This window comes from Drosophila albomicans, chromosome X (assembly GCF_009650485.2).
Source record: "Drosophila albomicans strain 15112-1751.03 chromosome X, ASM965048v2, whole genome shotgun sequence".
Taxonomy (NCBI): domain Eukaryota; kingdom Metazoa; phylum Arthropoda; class Insecta; order Diptera; family Drosophilidae; genus Drosophila; species Drosophila albomicans.
The window spans coordinates 2,377,501-2,397,240 of record NC_047627.2 but is presented as its reverse complement, the minus strand read 5'-3'; the positions used below and the strand labels follow the sequence as shown (position 1 = coordinate 2,397,240).

At 41.8% G+C, this 19,740-nt stretch overlaps 1 protein-coding gene across 3 annotated transcripts in view; it reads left to right on the top strand.

The window, feature by feature from the left end:
• Positions 1 to 19,740, top strand: part of LOC117577718 (AF4/FMR2 family member lilli) — a 62,964-nt gene that overhangs the window by 38,290 nt on the left and 4,934 nt on the right. For all 3 annotated transcript variants that reach the window (XM_052002980.1, XM_052002978.1, XM_052002976.1), the window contains 2 exons: positions 15,713 to 16,174; positions 16,239 to 16,556. In XM_052002980.1, coding sequence (XP_051858940.1) covers positions 15,713 to 16,174; positions 16,239 to 16,556 — 780 coding nt within the window. The remainder of the gene's footprint in view (positions 1 to 15,712; positions 16,175 to 16,238; positions 16,557 to 19,740) is intronic.

The window sequence follows — 19,740 nt, the reverse complement described above, 5'->3', positions numbered from 1 at the left end:
GCATCGATCGATGTTCGACCGTGACATAATAACATAATATTGCAGCCGGAGAAATGCATTTGAAATACTTATTTCTAGTGCGCCGTAATTCGTTGTGCAGATGCATTTCGATAAATCGTCCAACTCACTTTGCCGCATCATTTTTATTAATTGATTGAGGTTCTTCATGCTGATTTTATTTCACAGACGAGATTGCTGCCGCTCTAAAAAATTGTGTGGAATCTAGCTTACTATCGATTACGAGCTTTGCTAGCGATAAACAAAAAAAAAAAAATTCGTTAACTCTCAACTATCTCATAGAAAATCATTTCGTTAGCGATAAACAAATTAGAATTCTTTACTATCGATTACTTACTTATGTTAGATGGCATCTTTTCTTTTGCAATAAATTAACTCATTCGTTATAATATCGGTTCATTATAATTTTCAAATAGCTATATATTATCAACTGCTTTGATATAAGACATTTTTTTATTATCGCTATACTATCGATTGTTTATTTATATGACGCATTTAAACTATAGATTATTTTTCATACTATCGATATATTTTCACTATCCATAACTAAAAAACAAATACTTTATTCGATTACAAGCTATTTTATTGTATTGACTAATAATATTGGAAGAGTTAAACAATAGTAAAAAGATAATATCAATATTTTATCAATAATAGCAATAATGCTCCTTCTAGTTCCTTAATTATTTTTCCACCAACTAAGGCACAACTATAGTTAGTTCTAACATATCTTTCCATCGACTCTCATAAATCATTAGCATACTTCAACAACAATGATCACAGCTGGCACACTTTGCCTTCATTTTGAGAGTCCTTCATGCAGCAACGCCTCCAAAAATTCGCTGCTGCGGCGGTGGCATCTGTGGCAACTTGTTGCAACTGTTGCTGTTGGCGACACTTGTGTTCGGTTAGCCAATTCGATTTCGATTGAAATCAAAAAGAGAAGGAGAGCAAAATAAACAATTTATATTTATGATTGCGCACAGGATCAAAACAAAGCGTTCGACTATTCGGTTGTGGGTCACCCTCACTTTTATGCTCATCCTCGCCCTCGTCCTTGGTCCTTAGTCCTTAGTCCGAAGTTGTTGCTGCTACTGTTTGTTGTGGGCGTTGTTATTGTCTCGTCCCTAATAATGTCCTGTATCCTTAGGCCGTTGGTCAGCTACAACCACAACAAATAGTGCTTGTGTGTTCCTCTGTTTTGTTTGTTGCATTTTATTGCGTGTAAATCACAGTTGGAAAGGTCCTTAAATGCGTTTATTCCTTGCTCATCTGCACAGGTAGCAAACCAAAACAACATTTGTATTTTTGTTGGCTTATAAAAGCGCCGCTGTCTCATGTCAACTAATCGAATATGCAGAACACGTCGAGCTGAAGCTGCGCCCCAAAAAAAAGATATATACATATATGTTATGGTATATATAAAGAAAGACTGACACGTTCCGAAAAAGCAAGAGAGAGACAGAGAGAGAGAGAGATGCGGCAGATGAAGATGTGTCACTTGAGTAATTGTTGTTGCTCCAAAATGCGACGACTTATTTTTCCTCCATTTCCATGTCTATTTTTTTTTGTTTTTTTGGTGGGGAAGCGCAAACAAAAGGCGGCAAGAAAGTTTTCTGTCCGAAAGCAGACTGAAAGAAAGAGAGAGAGATGTGTAGAAAGAGAGATGGGTATATTGCCATTGGCTTGGACATGTGCAGCTTGTGCGGCTTTTGTTGTCGCGGCCAGTTGCACAATCTGCGTGTCAATGCGTTGCCTGATCCCATCACAGACGCGACGCTCCCAAGAGACCCAGTCTCAGGTGTGTGTGTGTGTGTTCGAGTGTGTGTGTGTGTGTGTGTGTGTGCGGGTGTGCGATCGTTTGGCATGTCCAAAACGCTGGACGCTTGCGTCAACGTGCAGCTATTTAGGCACTTTGTCTCCGTCTCAGTCGCAGTCTCAGTCTCAGTCTTCGCCTTGGTCTCCCTTTCCCCTATCTCCGCTCCGCATCTTTGTATCTGTATCTCTGTTTTGTATCTGATTGTCTTGCCATACGTGATCTACTACAGTTGTCCGGCCTGCCTGAGACTCTGCCAGAGAGGGAAAGACCTGTGTCCACGTCCAATGACAACATTTCATCATCACAATGTTCATGATGATGTTCGTTCGGCGTTTGTTGTTAATTTTCGATGCCGCACATAAAAAGCAAAAGGAGCACCTTAACAATAATTGTCAAAAACACATTTGACGAGCCCTGAATGGAACTCGGACTGCGTCTCAGACTCCCTCTCACTCTCACTCTCCCTCTCCCTCACCTCGGTTATTATGCATGAGACTGCGACTCAGTTACGACTATGACACGTAGATTTCTCATTGTTGTTGCTGTCGGTGTCCCAGTTGCTGCTGCTATTGCTGTTGCTGTTGCTGGGAATTAGCAATGCGACAAGCACTCGAACAACATCAACCAGAATCTACTTAACGAGCGCAAAGAGAAAACCTGATTGATACGCCCGATTATGACAAGCGGCAACGGGATTCTCTCTATTCTCTGCTCTGTGTCCTGCATGGGTCAAGCAGGTTGCCATTTGAGGACGACAACCCAGAAAAAAGAAACCCAATTCAATAATGAATTGTCTTTCAAAAACTGATTGAAAAGCAGCAGCAGCAGCAGCATTGTGAGAAATTTACACAAAACAGTTGATCATCTTCAGTTTGAGCTGAGTTTGCTTCAAAGATAATTTTCAATAATTTTCAGCAACATATTTCATACAATGTTTTCATAATAGAAAATTGAAATTAATAGTTGAATTTAATGTTCAAGTTTCAAGATGTAATTGCTGATTGATAAAGTCAAATCGAATACCAACTTTTTTAAGCAGTTTTTATATCAAATAAATATTCGAATTTGATTACATTCATTTTAATAATTTTAGTTACTTAAAACTAGAAACTTCTATCTTAATGAAATACTGAATAAATACATAACGAATACTAACTAAAAACTAAAAAAAAAAATATAAAGAAATACTAAATGAATACTGAGTAAATGAAAAATAAATACCAAAAAACTACAAAATGAAGACTAAAATAAAACAGTTGAAATAACAATGAATGTAATAAAAAATTTCGTTTCAATAAAATTGTTTATATACAAAATTACTAATTTTATTTGACTATGAAAAACCATTTCTTAAATGAAAGTAATTCAAATTATTGCAAAGAACTAAGCAGAAAAGATTCTATTCTAAATTTTAATAAAAGTTTAATACACAAATTACGAATTATATTCTTCTCTACTCCTGCTCTTCATTCATATTAATTTTGTAATTATTTTGTGCATTAAAAATTTGTTGAATTTTTAATCGATATTTTCCTGTTTTCTCCGCTCTCAAGATCTGCGTTGAACACTGGAAACCGTTACAATTTTTCACATCACTTCATTCTAACATAATTAAGTGCTGGTTTCTAGTCATTTCTTTGGTTCTTTTTTTGTACTATATTTTTTCCTACAGCGATCAAATTTCCATGCTCGTTTTTTTATCTATTTTCTTGCCCAAGTGCGCAGTTTTTCTGGATTTGTATCTTGAACACGCAACGGTAAACCAAACTTCCTCACTACCAGAAATTATGCAAAAACTCTCAAAAAATAAAGAGACCTTACTTATTTTTTTGTTGGGGTAACCCGTTACTCATAAATTTTCCGTTAAAAACGAATGCATTTTTTTGTGTTCAAAGAAGAGATTTGCTCATTTAAACGAACGCTACGAAAATCAAATTGAATATCAGACCGAAAATTATCTTTCCGTAGAACCGGAGACGACAATTGCCCGTCTTGGTGCCTTCTGCCTGGCATTGTCCTCGGAAATCGTCCTGTCTGTCAGGGTGTCTCTCTCGTTTTTTTTCCCGTGAGTTGTTTTTTTTCATATGCTGTTTTTTTTGTTATATCATTGTTGAATTGAATTAAAAAAGCGACGGTAATCAATGCGCAAGGACACAGCCGGCGAGGGTCCTGATTCGGTTTCTGGGTGCCCTGTTTCTTGATTCTGCTGCTGCTGCTGCTGCCTAAATCAAATGCAAAATCTTGTCTGCCTCACATGTGACAACCCTCCACTCCCCTTCTTCCCATCCCAATCGTCCCCTCATACCGCTGCATATTTCATATCTTGGGAAAATCTTGGCCACCACCCAAGAAACCCACAGCGACGGCGACTGACAGTCAGAAAACATCGCAAGACAAAAAAAAAACAATAAGAGCAAAAAACAACAAGGACGCACACACACACACACACATAGAGACAGGACGTACAAGACACGCACAGGGAGCATAAAAAATTAATATAAAAAAATTTGCATAGAAAAAAAATGCCGTTACACACACACACACACACACACATCCAGGGAGGACGAAGACGGTCGCCTGAGCCTACCTGAGGATGGAAAAACGTCACCCTCAGGGCCGACACAGGACACAGGACCGAGAATTTTTGCAGGGTTGCAAATCTCCGCGGGTCACGCGTGCAAAAAAAAAAAAAAAAAAACATACACAGTTTTCTTATAGACTTTTGTTCTTAGGGAAACTTAAAGAAGTTGCGCTGAGTTGATCGGCAAAAATTGCATAAAAAATTGCAATGCAGTCCCGAGTTGCTGCCCCCTTTCCCTCTTTTTATTCTGTCGCTTATATCCTGTCCCCTTCTCCTTCCCCTGTGCCTTCCCTCTGCCTCTGTGCCACATTTCATTCGCATTTCAATGGCATTTGATTAAGCGCACACGTTTTTTTCCTTCCACGTTTTTTTTTTTTTGTTGTGTTTCTTGGGTTCGCATTGTTCTGCTGCTGCTGCTGCTGGCAGGACATTAGCAGCATCCTTTTACACGCTCCGCATCTAAGGAGACTCGGCGCCTGCGCAGCCGTCGCCAGGGGTAAAAAAAAATCAATTGCAAGAAATGCGCGCGCAAAAAAAAAAACCTCACTTACCCCCTGAGCAAGCAAAAGGATTAAATTGTAGTCCAAAGAAGAAAAAAAAAACGCAGTCTACAATTGTGTGTTGAATAAGATGAAGAAAAATCTATTACGGCATCCGCTGTCCGCTGATCTTGCATCGCATTCGCTCTTCAACTGACAACTCGACTATTATTAGAGTCTTTCAGTTGAAAGGAGACGCACAAGGAGCAGGGGAAGGGGGAATAGTAGAGGCCAGGACCGGGGGGCAACGTCGAGTAATGTAAGAAACTCACTCGTTGCGCCGTTGCTTGGCCGCCACGCTTATTGCGCAGCTTCCATATGGACCAACATCCTTGCTCTCTCTCTCTCTCTCTCTCTCTCTCTCTCTCTCTTTCCTTCTATCCTTTCTGCTCTCGTTTTTCTTTGGGTTATTTAGCTGCGCACATTGCTTAACACATTGCTCAGCGCATAGGGGGGCAACAAACTCGCAAAAGGATGCGCAAGGATGCAGGGATTTGAGCATCCAAGTGAAACAGCAGCGCATTTCATGAAAGGGGAAGCAACAGCGGGAGATTAAAGTTGAAGTTGGAGTTGCACGAAAGAGATGCAGATAGCGATAGAGATTGAGATGGAGATGGAGAAGAACTAAAATAGATCATAACACAAGATTTCTCTTAGCTGGAGCAGCTAAGCATCTGCAGCTCTTTGTTTCTCATAGAATTTTATGTAAAACAGTTTGAAGCAGTGACACATATTTTTTTTGTATGATATTCAGGTTAATCATGAATATTTTGATATTATGTACATTCATTTTAAAATATTATATTATAGAGAGAGTTCTTTCAGTTATGAATCTCTTAATGCAGCCTATTGAAATTTAAATAAGTTATTATTGAGCTCAGTTATAATTACAGATATTTAGCTTGCTTTAAGTATTGCTTGGGAAGTTTGTGTTATATATGTACATCTGCCACATTTGACTGCTTGACTCCTTAGTTATTGTTTATACTAAAAGAGTAGATTAATAAGTTAGTACAGATACCCAGAAAAGATGATTTAAATCATATTTAAGCGCAAAAATCAAATTCGTTTTTTAAACAACGCCACGAATTTCCAATTAGCCAAAATTTCTTACTAAAATAAATTTAGAAAAAAAAATAAATAAGTTTGATTAAATAGTAGAATATTACTCTAAAAGTATAATAAATATACCAAAAATACTAAAGTATACTAAGGAATAGATTTGGTATATCGCTGTACTATTACATTAAAAATATACTATAATTTTGATGTAAGAAGAAAATGATTTCTTTCCAAATAAAACATATGCTATACCATTATTCTAAATCCTAAACAGTTCTTATTGCGTTCCTTACTTATTCGAATCAATTTTCAATACGACATCTGTCATTAGTTTCACTACGTTTCTGAGGAAATTTATAGTTTTAGATTATAAAAAGTTGCTTTATTCTTTGTATTTGAGTGCGAAAATCATATTTGTTTTTTAAGCACTTTCTAAAATTTCCAATTATGCAAAATTTGTACTAAAATAAATTCATATAAAAACAAGTATGCTTTGAATAAAAACAAGGAGTATGGTATTATTCTAAAACTATACCAAATTAATTTACCGAAAAATATACAAATTCAAATACTATTTGATAATGAATTTGTACGATAATGTGAAATTCCTAATAGTTCTTATTGCCTTCCTTTGGGTTTCTTCTATGTCAATATATCAACTTGTTTTGCCTCTAGCTCTAGCCTATAATAAGGAATATTTCTGAAGATTTTTAGGTTAAATTCAGCCTGTTGCGTAGTCTAGTTTTTTTTTTGTAGTCTGTGTTGTTGTTGTTGGTATTAATTGTTGTTTGCTGGTTGCAACAGCTCAATTTGGTGCAGGGGCACGCATGTGCAACGGGAATGGGAATGGGAACGGGGAAAGGGAATGGGAATGGGAATGGGAACGGCAACGGGAGCACGATGCAGCATGCATGAGCATGAGTGGGAGCGGGAGAGCAATCGACGACGTTGCCAGGAGCGCCAACATCGACAGCGACTGCGACAGTGACTGAGACTGAGACTGTGACTGAGACGGAGACTGAAGCAGCGAAGCCGCTGGCCAAGGGAGCTGCTGATAGCAGCAAAGATGTTTTTCAACCCCCTTTTTCTTAGCGACGTCCACTCGCCATGTGTGTGTGAGAGCGCGAGTGAGAGGCAAAGAGCAACTACCCTGCATGTGTGTGTGTGTGCGCGCACACACGTTTTTTTTATTGTGTGTTGGTCGATGTCCCGCACACGGACTGTGACTGCGACTGTGACTGGGCAGCGCAGTCAGCGTTAGCGTTAGCGTCGACAGCACAGCCTCATAGGCCAAAGGGAGCGGAAGCGAGTGCGAGTGTGAGCGGGAAAGGGAGAGGGAGAGGGAGAGAGAGGCAGGACCGTCGACTGCGACCGGCGACTGTCGACCGTCGACGGTCGAGACCGGCAACGACCGTCACAGGAAGACTTTCGATTGTCAGTCCACGTGAAGCCTCTGTGGGGTCAACAACACACGCGCTCTGTCCTCACAAACACACAAACACTTTTACACACTTCTTCTCGACAAAAAGGATGCGCTTCGAGATCCCCGTGCTGGCTAAACGTGCTATCAACAAGAACCGAAACATAACCGATTCAACCGCTTAATCGTTACGATTATTACTACTACTACTACTATTTACTATTTTTTTTTTTTCGGGTTCCGCACACAACGCAGGACAATTGGATTACCTACGATCGTGTGTGTGTCCCGCTCCACTGAAATCAAAATCAAAATCGAAATCGATTCAAAACAATTTTTTTGTGAAACAACATTTGTGATGAAAAGTGAGAAAAGTGCGAAGAAACACTGACTAAACAAATCGAAAACAATACTTTTTTTTTTAAATGCTAAATGCTACAGTGAACACTCGCTACAACAACCGCACCAACAAAATGTACAACAAAATGCTGTCAATCAGTGAGGATCATGGATTCCGTTCGCTGAGCCGTAAGTTCTCGCCAAAAAAAAAAAAAACAAAAAACTATGATGAAATGAAAAAAACACCAATTATGATATTTGTTGTGTGAGAAGAGTTTTTCGCTTATCAGAAATGCGAACGAGATAGACGATCTCCTCCAGCAGCATTTCTAAGAATTTGTCCAACTTTCCGGTTGCCGCTTTTTCTTTCATTTTTCGTGTGTGTGTTTGGTTTCTTTTTTTCTTTTTTTTTTTTTTTAATCATTTGCCGAGAGCTCACACTCTCAATAAAGTGAAATTGTGCCCTCTTTAATTTGCTGTTGTTGATAAGCGCCCCGTACCGAGAAAAGCACAACAATAACAACAACATCGACAGCGACAGCGACAGCAAATGGTAACAACAATCGTAATAAGCCAACGCCCGCACCCACACACACAATCTGAGATACATTTATGTACAGAGAGACAGACAGACAGACGGACAGACAGACAGACAGACAGACAGACACACATATAGATACTTATATGGCAGACCAACCTACCTTCCTACCTAGCTAGCTAGCTAGCTATAGATATAGCTATGGCAGTATATAGATCGCGGCTATTTACATACGACATGTCCGTTTGTCGTTGTCGTTGACTTTTCGGGGGAAATAAAAACAAACTGCGCGCCGTCTCACCGCAAACACAAATACAAAAATACAAATATTTTAGCGACCTGAAAAAAAAGAAATATAAAAAATGAAAAACGAACTCCACATTACAACATTGTTGCTGGCGGACAACAGCAACACCCGCCAACAGCCACAACAATAATAGCTCTCTCTTTCTTATCAAGAACAACAAACAGTTCGAGGTCTTTTAGACTTGACCGTCTCTCAAGCAAAAGAGCAAAAGGATCATAACTAAGAAACTTCAAAGTTATCGATCCAAGTTCAAACTTGGCAAAAATCTTATTTTATGATGTAATGCAACCTGTTTAACCTAATTTAGTGAACTATTATTAACTAAATGAAGTCAATATTTTGAACTGTCTTTTCGCTCTTTCAATCACAACTAAGTAATAGTTATCGATCAGCTGCAATAAAGCTAAACTTTTTAGCATCTGTATTAAAATCTTTTCAACCAATTAAACTACTGCACAATGATATTATTTATTGTGCAGTACTTTAGTTGGTTGAAAAGATTATAAAGTAAAAGCTAGCTTTCGTTCTTCAGACTCTTTCATATTGTGATCGATATCTTGACAAATTGTTTGCTTAGTTATCGACTGGCTGCAATAAGTTTGCTCTAGCTGAAATCACTTGTTTTAGCTATTACTATTAAGTTTAGAAAAGTTTAAACCAATTCATTGCGCTTTCAATTGACTTTCTCTGATCGATATGTCACTTATCGATAGTTTTCTATCGCCCTGCTTTTTGTTGCTGTTGTTGTTGTTGTTGTTGTGCTTTCGCCTTGTGCTCATTTCCTTTGCCAAAGCAAGCAACTTATCAGCAGCAGCAGCAGCGTCGACGTCGGCGTTGTCAACCGTCAAAGCTGTCAACCGTTGGCTCCTCTCCCCTTCCCCTTCCCCTACCTCCTCTCCCACCCCATCCCACACAGCAGACAGTGTGTGTCCAGCTTTTGGCTTGACACGGCGGCATTTTGCAGCTTTACCTCACACACACACACACACACAGACATTTGAACGTTGCTTAATTTGTTGTTATTGTTGCTAGGGCAAAGACTGTGACTGTATGTGTATGTGTGTGTAGTAGTAGTATAAGTGTGTGTGAGCACATTTAATGCTCGCTTCCAGGCCGCCTATATTTGCATATGGCTCATTCACTCAACCTGGCGGACTGTTTGTTTGTCCAGATACACACACACATACACGTATACATATGCATATGCGGGTGTTATCAACAGAGTTGCGATGGCATTGGGGGGCACCTGGCCACCACCACCAGCAGCAGCAGCAGCAGCAAGGAACTGGGAAGGAGAAGAGGGGGGAGGGGGAGCTGAACAACAACGCAGCGGCGCAAATAAAACCAAATTTGTATGCTAAAACACTTTGCTGGCCGCGCCAGTTGTTGCTGATAAGACACCCACACCCAGACACACACACACATAGAAGTGGGGAGGGGGGGGCAATTGCATATGTGTTTGTTGTCGTTTCAGCTGCGAAACACCTTTAACTCAGTCCGTGGTTATCCACGTAGTAATTTGTTTAAACAAATTAAGGCGACCGCCGCGTTTCGTTTCCAGCTGCCTGACGTCGCTTTGTCACTGTCAAGCTGTGTATGTATATGTGTGTGTGTGTGTCTGTCCACTACCAATACGCCCACACAATAACTATGTGTGTGTGTCTGTTATCGCAGCAGTAACAAAAAAAAAATTGTCGAATTTGTTTAACCTTTTTTTCTTTCTTTCACTGTTTTCGCTGTCGTCGTCAGCATTTTTAGTTCACTGAGCGTTGGCCAAAAGCGAGCGCGACAACAAACAAAATGTGGCTCAGCATTTTTAAATATTTACACAGCATTTCTTTCTTTTCAACAACGACGACGACGACGACGACGATAAATGCCTTGTTTTTTAGTACATAATTTATTTGTCTATACAACAACGAAATGGAGCACTTGGTGTCATAATAACATAATGTTGTCTCCTCTCTTCTCTCTCGCTCGCTCACTTCTTGCCTCCAGCTGAGAAATTTTGACAACTCGAAATTTGAAAAATAGAATTGAATTTGAATTCGAGTTTCGATACAGCTAACACAATATTTGCTTATTATTCGCGCTTAATTATTATTTAGTTAAATGTTATTATCACAATTCACAATTTGCATTCACCACAAAACAATGCTTCATCTTTATTGTGCTTTGCATATTAATCTATAAGTTTGCTTAATGATTAAATGATTTTATTCAAGTTTGTTATTGCATCATTCCCAAGAAAAACAAGTGAGGTTTACTTTTCATATATTTCTCTTTTACTTTCGCAATTAAACTAAAACATTTGGTATATAAACTCGAATGAGAGTATCTTTTATTATATTTGATTTCTTGTTTATTTCATTTCAATTCCCAGTTAGATTTCTTTACTCAACATTGACTGCTTAAAGCTTCAAGCTTGAACTCTTTGTACGCTTTCTACCATATGGTATATGGTATATATTTGGTATATTAGTATCTTTTATTATATTTGATTTCTTCGCTAGTTTACTTCAATTCCTATTTAGTTTTCTTTACTCAACATTGACTGCTTAAAGCTTTAAGCTTAAACTCTTTGTACGCTTTCTACCATATATGGTATATGGTATATATTTGGTATTTGGTATATATACTCATGTGTGGCAGAGGCTGACCTTCCGCTGGCCGCACATCAAAGCTGTTCGCGCTGCAGCTGTGTGGCACATTTTGTGTCCACTGTTTTCTCAGCCTCGACAGGCTTTTTCGACAATGTTCCGTTGTTTTTCACTCCGCCATTTTTCATTTGCCACACGATATGTGTGTGTGTGTGAGTGTGTGGCACCTAAAAACAGTCGACCGTGTGGCGCTCGCCTGGTTTTTATGGCCAGCCTTGGTCTAAGCCCAACCACCCAACCAACCCAAACCAACCCAAACCAACCGAAGCACATTGCTCTCTCAGCCAACTCGACTGGCCCATAACCTTTTTGGCCATAAAGCGCGTCCTTTTGCCTCACATATGTGTGTGTGTGAGAGTGGGAGTGTATATGTGTGTGAGTGTGAGTGTGGGGGCATAAATTAGCACAATCAACGTATTGTTTTCTGCCTGTGCCACGCCTTCAGTGGGGTGGAAAAAGGGGAGGGGGGCAGCTGCCGCATCATGCAGTCAATAACATGAAAATGTTATAAATAACAAAAATACGACGGAGCAGAAGATGGCTCGATGTATCTCTAGCTGTGTGTATCTGTATCTGTATCTCTAGCTGTATCTGTGTATCTTTCGCTTGAATTTCATATTTGTGCGTCTTGATAATTTGCGCAAAAGTCCTATTAATATGTTAATTCTTAATTGTCCTACTTTGCCGCGGCACACACACACACACACACACACATGCACATAGAAGAACACACACATAGATACAGTTATGCGCATATTAATAGCCGCAGGATAGTTTGGCAGCAGCTCGTAAATATTCTTAAGCTGCGCCGCTTTACAAATCGACGCACTTCAATTTATTTGCTGCGCTGTCTGAGGATGTGTGAGTGAGTATGTGAGTGTGTGGGGAATGAGGGGGAGGAGTAAGTAGAGAGGAGGAGGCTGAATTAATTGCAATGCTTCGCGATGACATCACAAAATTGTGAACGGCCATTTTTCCAATGTGGCAACTAACGCAATATTCGCTTGTGTTGTGTGTCAGCTCAGCTGGTCAATGAAGGAGTGGGGAGGGGGGAGGGGCAGACAGCTGTGTGCTGAGTTGGAAGCATTGATGCTGGAACCCTTTCAGCGTGTCCTTTTTGCCCTTTCTGAGCAGATAATTCAATTTATGAGCTGACTTTATGAAATATTCGCCCAAAATACACGTGAACTCTTCTCTCTCACTCTCTCTCTTATACACTTACCTAGCTACTGTTGACACTTGTCAGGCGACTGTCAGCGTCTGTCTGACATTTGACAGTTTCGGGCACTAGGCGAACACCCTTTCAATACACCTTTTGGCCAGCTGCTGCTGCTGCAACCCTCGCGCAATATTGCAGCAGACTTTCTGTGTGTGGAGAGAGCTGTCAATAAGTTTGGTATTATTTATATTTACTCTTAGTTTTTGCGCTAATCTCCCCACCCTTCCACTTCCACTTCGATCTAATCTAATCGCTTAGCCAAATAGCTGGCGACGCCCCTCTTAGCCAGCTAACCGAAAGCAAAGCGGCAACGCCTACAAAAAAGAAAAAGGTAGACAGGTAAAAGGCTGCCTCAATCTACCTGCTTGCCACATGCCACACAAGTCACACGCACCACAAACTGGCCAATAGCAAAGCGGCCAACGCACACATGTTTAATTCATGGCAGGCAAACAGGCGGCTAATTGCGTCCTGAGTTCTGAGTCCTGCGTCCATTTCACGCCTAATGATCGCCAATCAATAAAAATGAAGCGCATTTTTTCCATAAAAAACGGCGACACGCTAAAGTCAATAGGTCAGACAAGGGGAGGAGATTGTGAAGGGAAAGCGAAAACATATTTTTCTTTATTGTTATTGAAACAGAAACCAAAACGAAGCGACAAACGATGCGTTGCCCCACCCAAACAATCAGCAACAAAAAAAAGGCGAAATATATATAATAATAATACGAGATAAATACACACACACATGTGTGTGTGAACAGCTTGTTGTCACCCCGTCGCAGGATAATCAATTGATATAAAAAACGAGACAGAGGGCGGAGGGCGAAGGGCGATTGAATGGACAAAGGACAAAGTGAAAGTTGAGCAACGCTTCAGGGCGCATTATCTCCGTGTGTGTGTGGGTGTGTGTGTGTGGGCAACCGCAAATTGTTGAAACTGGACAAGTGGCAACCGACAGCGCGTCAATAAATTGTTCTTACTCTCGACGTTTGCTTTTTTTTATGGACCTTGCGACAGCTAATTGACAATGTCAGACAAGCGAAGGAGGCGGGAGAAAAGTTACAAGAAGTTAAAGAAGATGAAGAAAATAGCAGAGAACAATATTGAAAGAAAATAGAAAAAATAGCAGACAACAAATATTAAAGAAATAATTAATATTAATACATGAAAGAAAGACAAACTTAATAAGAAAATAACAAAACTTAAATATTAACAATAGAATATAAAAATATAAAGAGAAGAAAAACCGAACAGCAAATAAAAAATAACACACTAGAATATAGAACTAAATAAATATGGAATAAAAGATAGTATTAGTCATATGAAAACTAAAAATACGAATTTTATATTAGTTAGAAATACTAAAGTAATATAAGCAACTATGAAATGTATAACAAAAACAATTTTGTATAGTATCGTATCGATAGTAGTTAAACCTATAAAAAAAAATGCTTAATAAATACTGCGATAATGGAATAATTCAGCAAAAGCTTTGAAAATAAAATGGGAAAATATGGCCATAAAATAAATAAAAGCAATTTAAGATGAGAATGAGCAAAGGAAGTCGAAACTTCTTTAATAAAGAATATAATTTCCATTTATTTCCTTTTCCATTTGTATTTCTTTTCTCTCTTTTTTTTTGTGGAGTAAATTTGGTCACTTTTGATTGACCAATTTGGGCACATTTCAATCAACGGCAGCCAAACTTGAGTTTTGGGTTTTCGTTGCATATCCCTTGGCGCCACACACACACACACACACACACATGTGTGTGTATGGGTGTGTGGGTGTGGGTGTAACACACAGCCTAAGGCTGTGCTAGTTGCTGTAGTTGTTTGTATTCATATTTGTTTTTGGCTTCTTTGGTCAATCAAAATTCATCGATAAATTGACAAAAGTTGCCGCAGCTGCGGGGCAAATTTGCGCTGTCGCTTGCCACAAGTTGTGGCATTGTTTTCGCTGCTGCTATTGTTGTTGTTGTTGTTGCTGGGCGGATAAGCAGCAGCAGCAGCAGCAACGGCAGTCACAAGTTTCTCTATCAGTTCATTGCGATGCGAATTAATTGCAGACCTCGCCAAATTTTCTCGCCTGGAATTTATGTTCACATTTTTCTCTCTCCACACACACACACACACACACATGCAAATAACGCAACGAGTGTGTGTGTGCTTAGATTACATTTTTCGGGGTGTTGTTGTTGCTTTTGGTGCTTTGGTTGCTTTGGTTTTTCGCGGGGCGCACGCAAAATACATAAATTAAAGTGCAAGCGAATCGATACGCGCCCTCCTCTAGCCTCTCTAGCTCCCTCCCCCTCCTAGCCCTCTCCGGCTTATCACAGTCCATATGTAAATAAGTGGGCTGCCAGCCAGGGTTGTCATAGTAGCTGACAGTTGGTCATGGTTGCCTGCAATCGTTGCCGTTGCGTAAAAACCCAGCGCATAAATTGTTGTTGCAAATCAATTGTGACACATCGCACTCTACTTATGCCAGTCTGACTGTGTGTGTGTGTGCGAGTGCGAGTGTGTGTGTGTGTTTGCCTATTTAGTTAAGCTCGCTTAATGAATGCCCACGCCAAATGGCAAATGGTAAATGGCAATTGCGTGGCAAATCACTGGCAATCGCTGATTAGCTGCTAGCTGCTTAGCGGGTTATCGATAACTTATCGATAACTAGTATATTGATAGACGTTAGCTGTGTCAATTTAGATGCAGTCACGAATAAAACTCTAATCTATATTCTAATCTAATTTAGTTGCTGCCGCAAAAAGTATTTTAATCGATAACTTATCGATAACTAGTATCGATTAACGATAGTTGTTGAAATTTATTCTAATCTAATTTAGTTACTGCCGCAAAAAGTATTCTAATCGATAACTTAGCGATATCTACTAGAGTGCACATGTATCGATAGATGACCAATTTAGTTGGTGCCACGAAAATTATTCATGGTCGCCATAAAAGTGACAACCAACTAAATGAGAGACAGTGTGAGGGAAGCTGCTTCGATTCCGTGCGTTTCGTTGTCGTTTTCGTTTTCGTGTGGTTAACTTCAAGGCGGCATTAAGCCAGAATTGATGGCCCATAAAAGCGACCCAAATTTATAAACTGCAAGTGCAAATGTTGCTCCCTTTTTTCTCCCCCTCTCCCTCTTCCGAGACCATTAAAGACAATGACTAAGAAACGTTTTCTTCCTCTCTTCTCTTTCACAGATTCCGACTCCACAGAGAACGATGCTGTCGCCGCACAGGACATCCTGACGTGCGGCGCCTGCCAGAAGACCTTCGCACTGTCGGACATCGTCCGATTCATACAGCACAAGGTGCTGCAGTGCAACAAGGAGAACTATGGCCAGTGCCAGACCACACAAGCGCCCAGCATGGATCGCGATGCTGACGAGGGACGTCCGCTGAGTCTCGTCAATCGTCGCCCCTCCATTTCGGCGCCCATCACAAATGCCGCTCGCAAATCGGCGCCCGTTGGCAGCGCCACAGCGCCAGCAAGTGGACAGTCCGCAGCAGCCGCAGCAGCAGCGGCGGCCACAGCAGCAGCAGCCGCAGCGGCAGCAGCAGCCACAGCGGCAGCGAGCGGTTCACGGATCCACACACCGCCACCAAGTCCGGCGGATCTGTTGGCCGATGGCGCCAGCAGCACACCCAAACGCCTCGTAGACGGTAAGTCGCAAGTGAAAGCCTTAAAGATGGAGCTTAGCTAAATGAGAATTCCTTCTGCTTGCAGAGAATGACAATACAACGCCGAAGGCAGACCTCGAGCAATCGGAGCAGGCGCACATTGGACGCAGCGACGATTGCCACTTGGATGACGATGCCAACGACAATGACAATGACAATGACAATGACGTTGAGAAGCCAAAGGTCAAGCAGGAGCCAACGTATGCTGACGATGAGGATGATGAGCAGCAACATCACGTTGAGCTGGACACTGAGCAGGAGCAGACAACGGCAGCAGTTGATGCTGATGCTGATTGCCAACAGCCGCTGGCGAAGCGACCCAAAATGGAGCTGGTCGATGCGGAAGCCAACACAGTGCATACAGGTAAGGTATTTTGTAATAACAATCGCTGACCAAAGCACAGAAAAAATAACACACATCAAACGCGGCGCAAAAATGTGTTTGATGTGTGAGTTGATCGGGGATAAGCTGCAGCTGCGGCTGCATTAACACACTTCAACCGCGTGCCTTCTGACCAATTGCAAACTGGGTTGAGGGGGAGAAAAAAAGCAGAGCGAACAACATCAAAGTGCGCTAAAGGCTGATAAACTGATGTGCAGCAGACAGCAGTAGGAAAAAAAAGGACACTCGGACAGCAGAAGCAAAGGATAACAAGAGAGGAAGAGAGAGCGGGAGAGGGAGAGGGAGCTGGCTTCGATTGTCACGCGGCTGCTGGCCTTTGACTTTGACATTTTGCATTGCAAAACGATGACGATGACGATGAAGCTGTGTAGCTGTAGCTGTGGCTGTGGTTGTAGCTGATGAAAAGCCAAAGCCAAAAGACAACAATAAAAAAGCAAAAAGCGTTAGGGAAATGGAAAGGGAAAGGTAGGGAGGGAGAGAGAGAGGGAGAGAAGGGTAGAGCAAACAGGACATAGAACAAAAGCAGGCAGCTAAAGCTAAAGCAAAAGTCGAGCTGCCCTCGGGGTTAATTTAAAGAGAGAGAGAAGCAAAGGCAATGGCAAAGGAATGCGAACGGACTGAGGCAGGGGCAGAGGGACAAGCACTTGAGTGGACAAAAGGCGCAGGACACTCGAATGTGAATGGAGAAAGAAGCTGAAGTAGAACTGGACTTGACACACGCACAAAAGAATGCGCAAGCAGAATAAGAAGAAGAAGAGGGTTAAACTCGGGCAAAAAGCGAAAGGGAAATGCTTTAGGTTGACCCAGGAGGAAGAAGGGAAGAAGGCGACGCTGGTCAGTTGAGGACGTCGTGACTTGACCACGCGCCGAGGGGTCAAAGTTCGTGGCGAGGTGACGTCGCGTGCCAACGAGCAACGAGAGTCGATTGACAGTCAGTCGATGCCAAGTGAGTGCAAACTTGACTATGAATACATCAGCACCGTGAGTGTATTCGTGAATGCACTCACTGCTTGTCAGGCACATGTCGCGAGCCGGATTTCCAGCATACATTGTCAATGTTTAACCCTTGAACTTTGCGCTTTTGACACGAGCGACACAACACAACAAAGTTGTTTGACTCCTGTGACACAATGCACAAAACTGTCAGCAGTTACAGATACAGATACAAATGGAGATAGAGATACATTTGTATCTGTATCTGTCGCGTTAATTACGCATTGTTTTAATTTCTTCATTTTTCGACTCGGTTTTTTCTCTCTCGTTGCTGCTGCGGCTGCCGCGCAACGCATTTGAAAGTTGTTGTCGCATCGCATCGCATCGCAATTGTTGTCCATTTGGTAATTATAAATATGGAGCGACTGCTGCCATGACAACTTCCCCCCGCTGCTGTTGCCATTCCCCATGCCTGTCACCTGTCTGTGAAAAACTGTCAACAAAATGGGAAGTTTTTTTTTTGTTGTTACTTTCGCTGTTGCCTGTCACAGCACAGCACACATGTGAGTGTATTCATGAGTATGTGTGTGTGTGAATCATGTTAATTATCAATTTGTTTGGCTCTCAGCACTCGCTCAGCATGTCGCGACCGCAACGACAATGAAACACCATCAAAAGTTGCGAGTTATATGTGGGAGGAGAAAGGGAAATGGAAAGGGAAAGGGTAAGGGAAAGGGGAGGACTGGGGTCAGCAAAGGACAACGCCGCTTGAACCCATTTACCCCATTCATTCGAGAAAGCAAAAAAAGGTTACAACATTCAGTTGTTCAGTATTCACCGCACTCGCATTCAATTATTGACTCATGCTGGCACTAAGCCAGGCATTAGTCCACCCCCCACCCCCTTCACCACACTTTTGCAGCTGACCCTCGCACATCTTGTGCTTTTCTTCTACTTCGTTTCAATATCCAAATCAATGGCTAATGCGCTAGCTTCATGCAATTTCACGTCCTGCTCTCGAGCCCACAAAAGGATTACGCGCGCCTTTCCATTCCTTTCCTTTCCTTTCCTTTCCTTTCCTTTCCTTTCCTTTCCTTTCCTTTCCTCTTTTCCATTCGCTTTGTGCACAACAACAGCAGCGGGCAAAAAAAAAAAAAGAAACCTAGAGAGATAAAGCACTGCAAAAAAGAGAAAGAAGAGAGCAAATTGTGTGTGAGGGAGATGGCTCCGGCTTAAGCTAAAGGTCGAGCCATGCAAATCGCCGCAGGAGCCCGCAGGACACTCGACGACGACAACAAACAGTGAAACACAACAACAGAAACGCGCCAAACGTTGCCAACAAAAAACAGCGGCGGAAAGGCTGCAACAATTATCCCATTACTGTGCAACCCTTTAGCTCTGTGCAGCAGCAACAGCAGCCCACACGCTGTGTTCCCGCTTCGTCCTGTGTTGTCCTGTCCTGTGCTGTGCTGGCATTGCTCATACGCAACATTGTCCTGGCGCACTTCCTGGCTCCACGTTTTTTTGCAGCAGGCGGTCAATTTGCCATTTCCTTGACTCGTCGCAGTTTTGTTTTCTGCGCTCGCTTCCGTTTGAGCTGCTTTCAATGCAGTCGGGTCACTTGAGATTGCCACTGAGACACTGGCAGAGTCCTCGACTCCCGCAGGACAATGCCAGCAACAGCAACAGCAATAGCGACAGCGATAGCGACTCAGACAGCGACAGCTGAAAGAGCTGCCAAAATCAGAACGTGCCTGGCGCAGACAACAGATAAATAGACAGGCAGGCAGACAGACAGCAAGGATAATGTGAAAGGATATGCTTGGCGCGTGCGCAACTCGCGAGCACTTTTTTTTTAGCTTAGGATCGCGCCTCGCAACGCAAATGCCGCACGTTTTTCGACAACTTTTGCCTCGTTTTTTAGCGGCTGCTTCTCCGGCTGCTGCTGCCGCGGATGATGTTGATCATTATCTGTGATGAGACGTGCCAAGGGGTTAGGGAGCAACCCCTAAATGAAACCCTTTTGTTGTCGTATCTGTCAGATTCATTTGCATTTCCTGCCCGCATCGCATAGCATCTTGTTGAGATCCCCTTTCCCTTTCCCTTTCCCTATCCCTATTCCTATCCTTTGGCACGCCTGATCAGGCGTTGTCCTTGCGCTCGACTTGCTCGGGTCGTGACCAAAAATCATGTTAAGCACGCTCTCTCACCT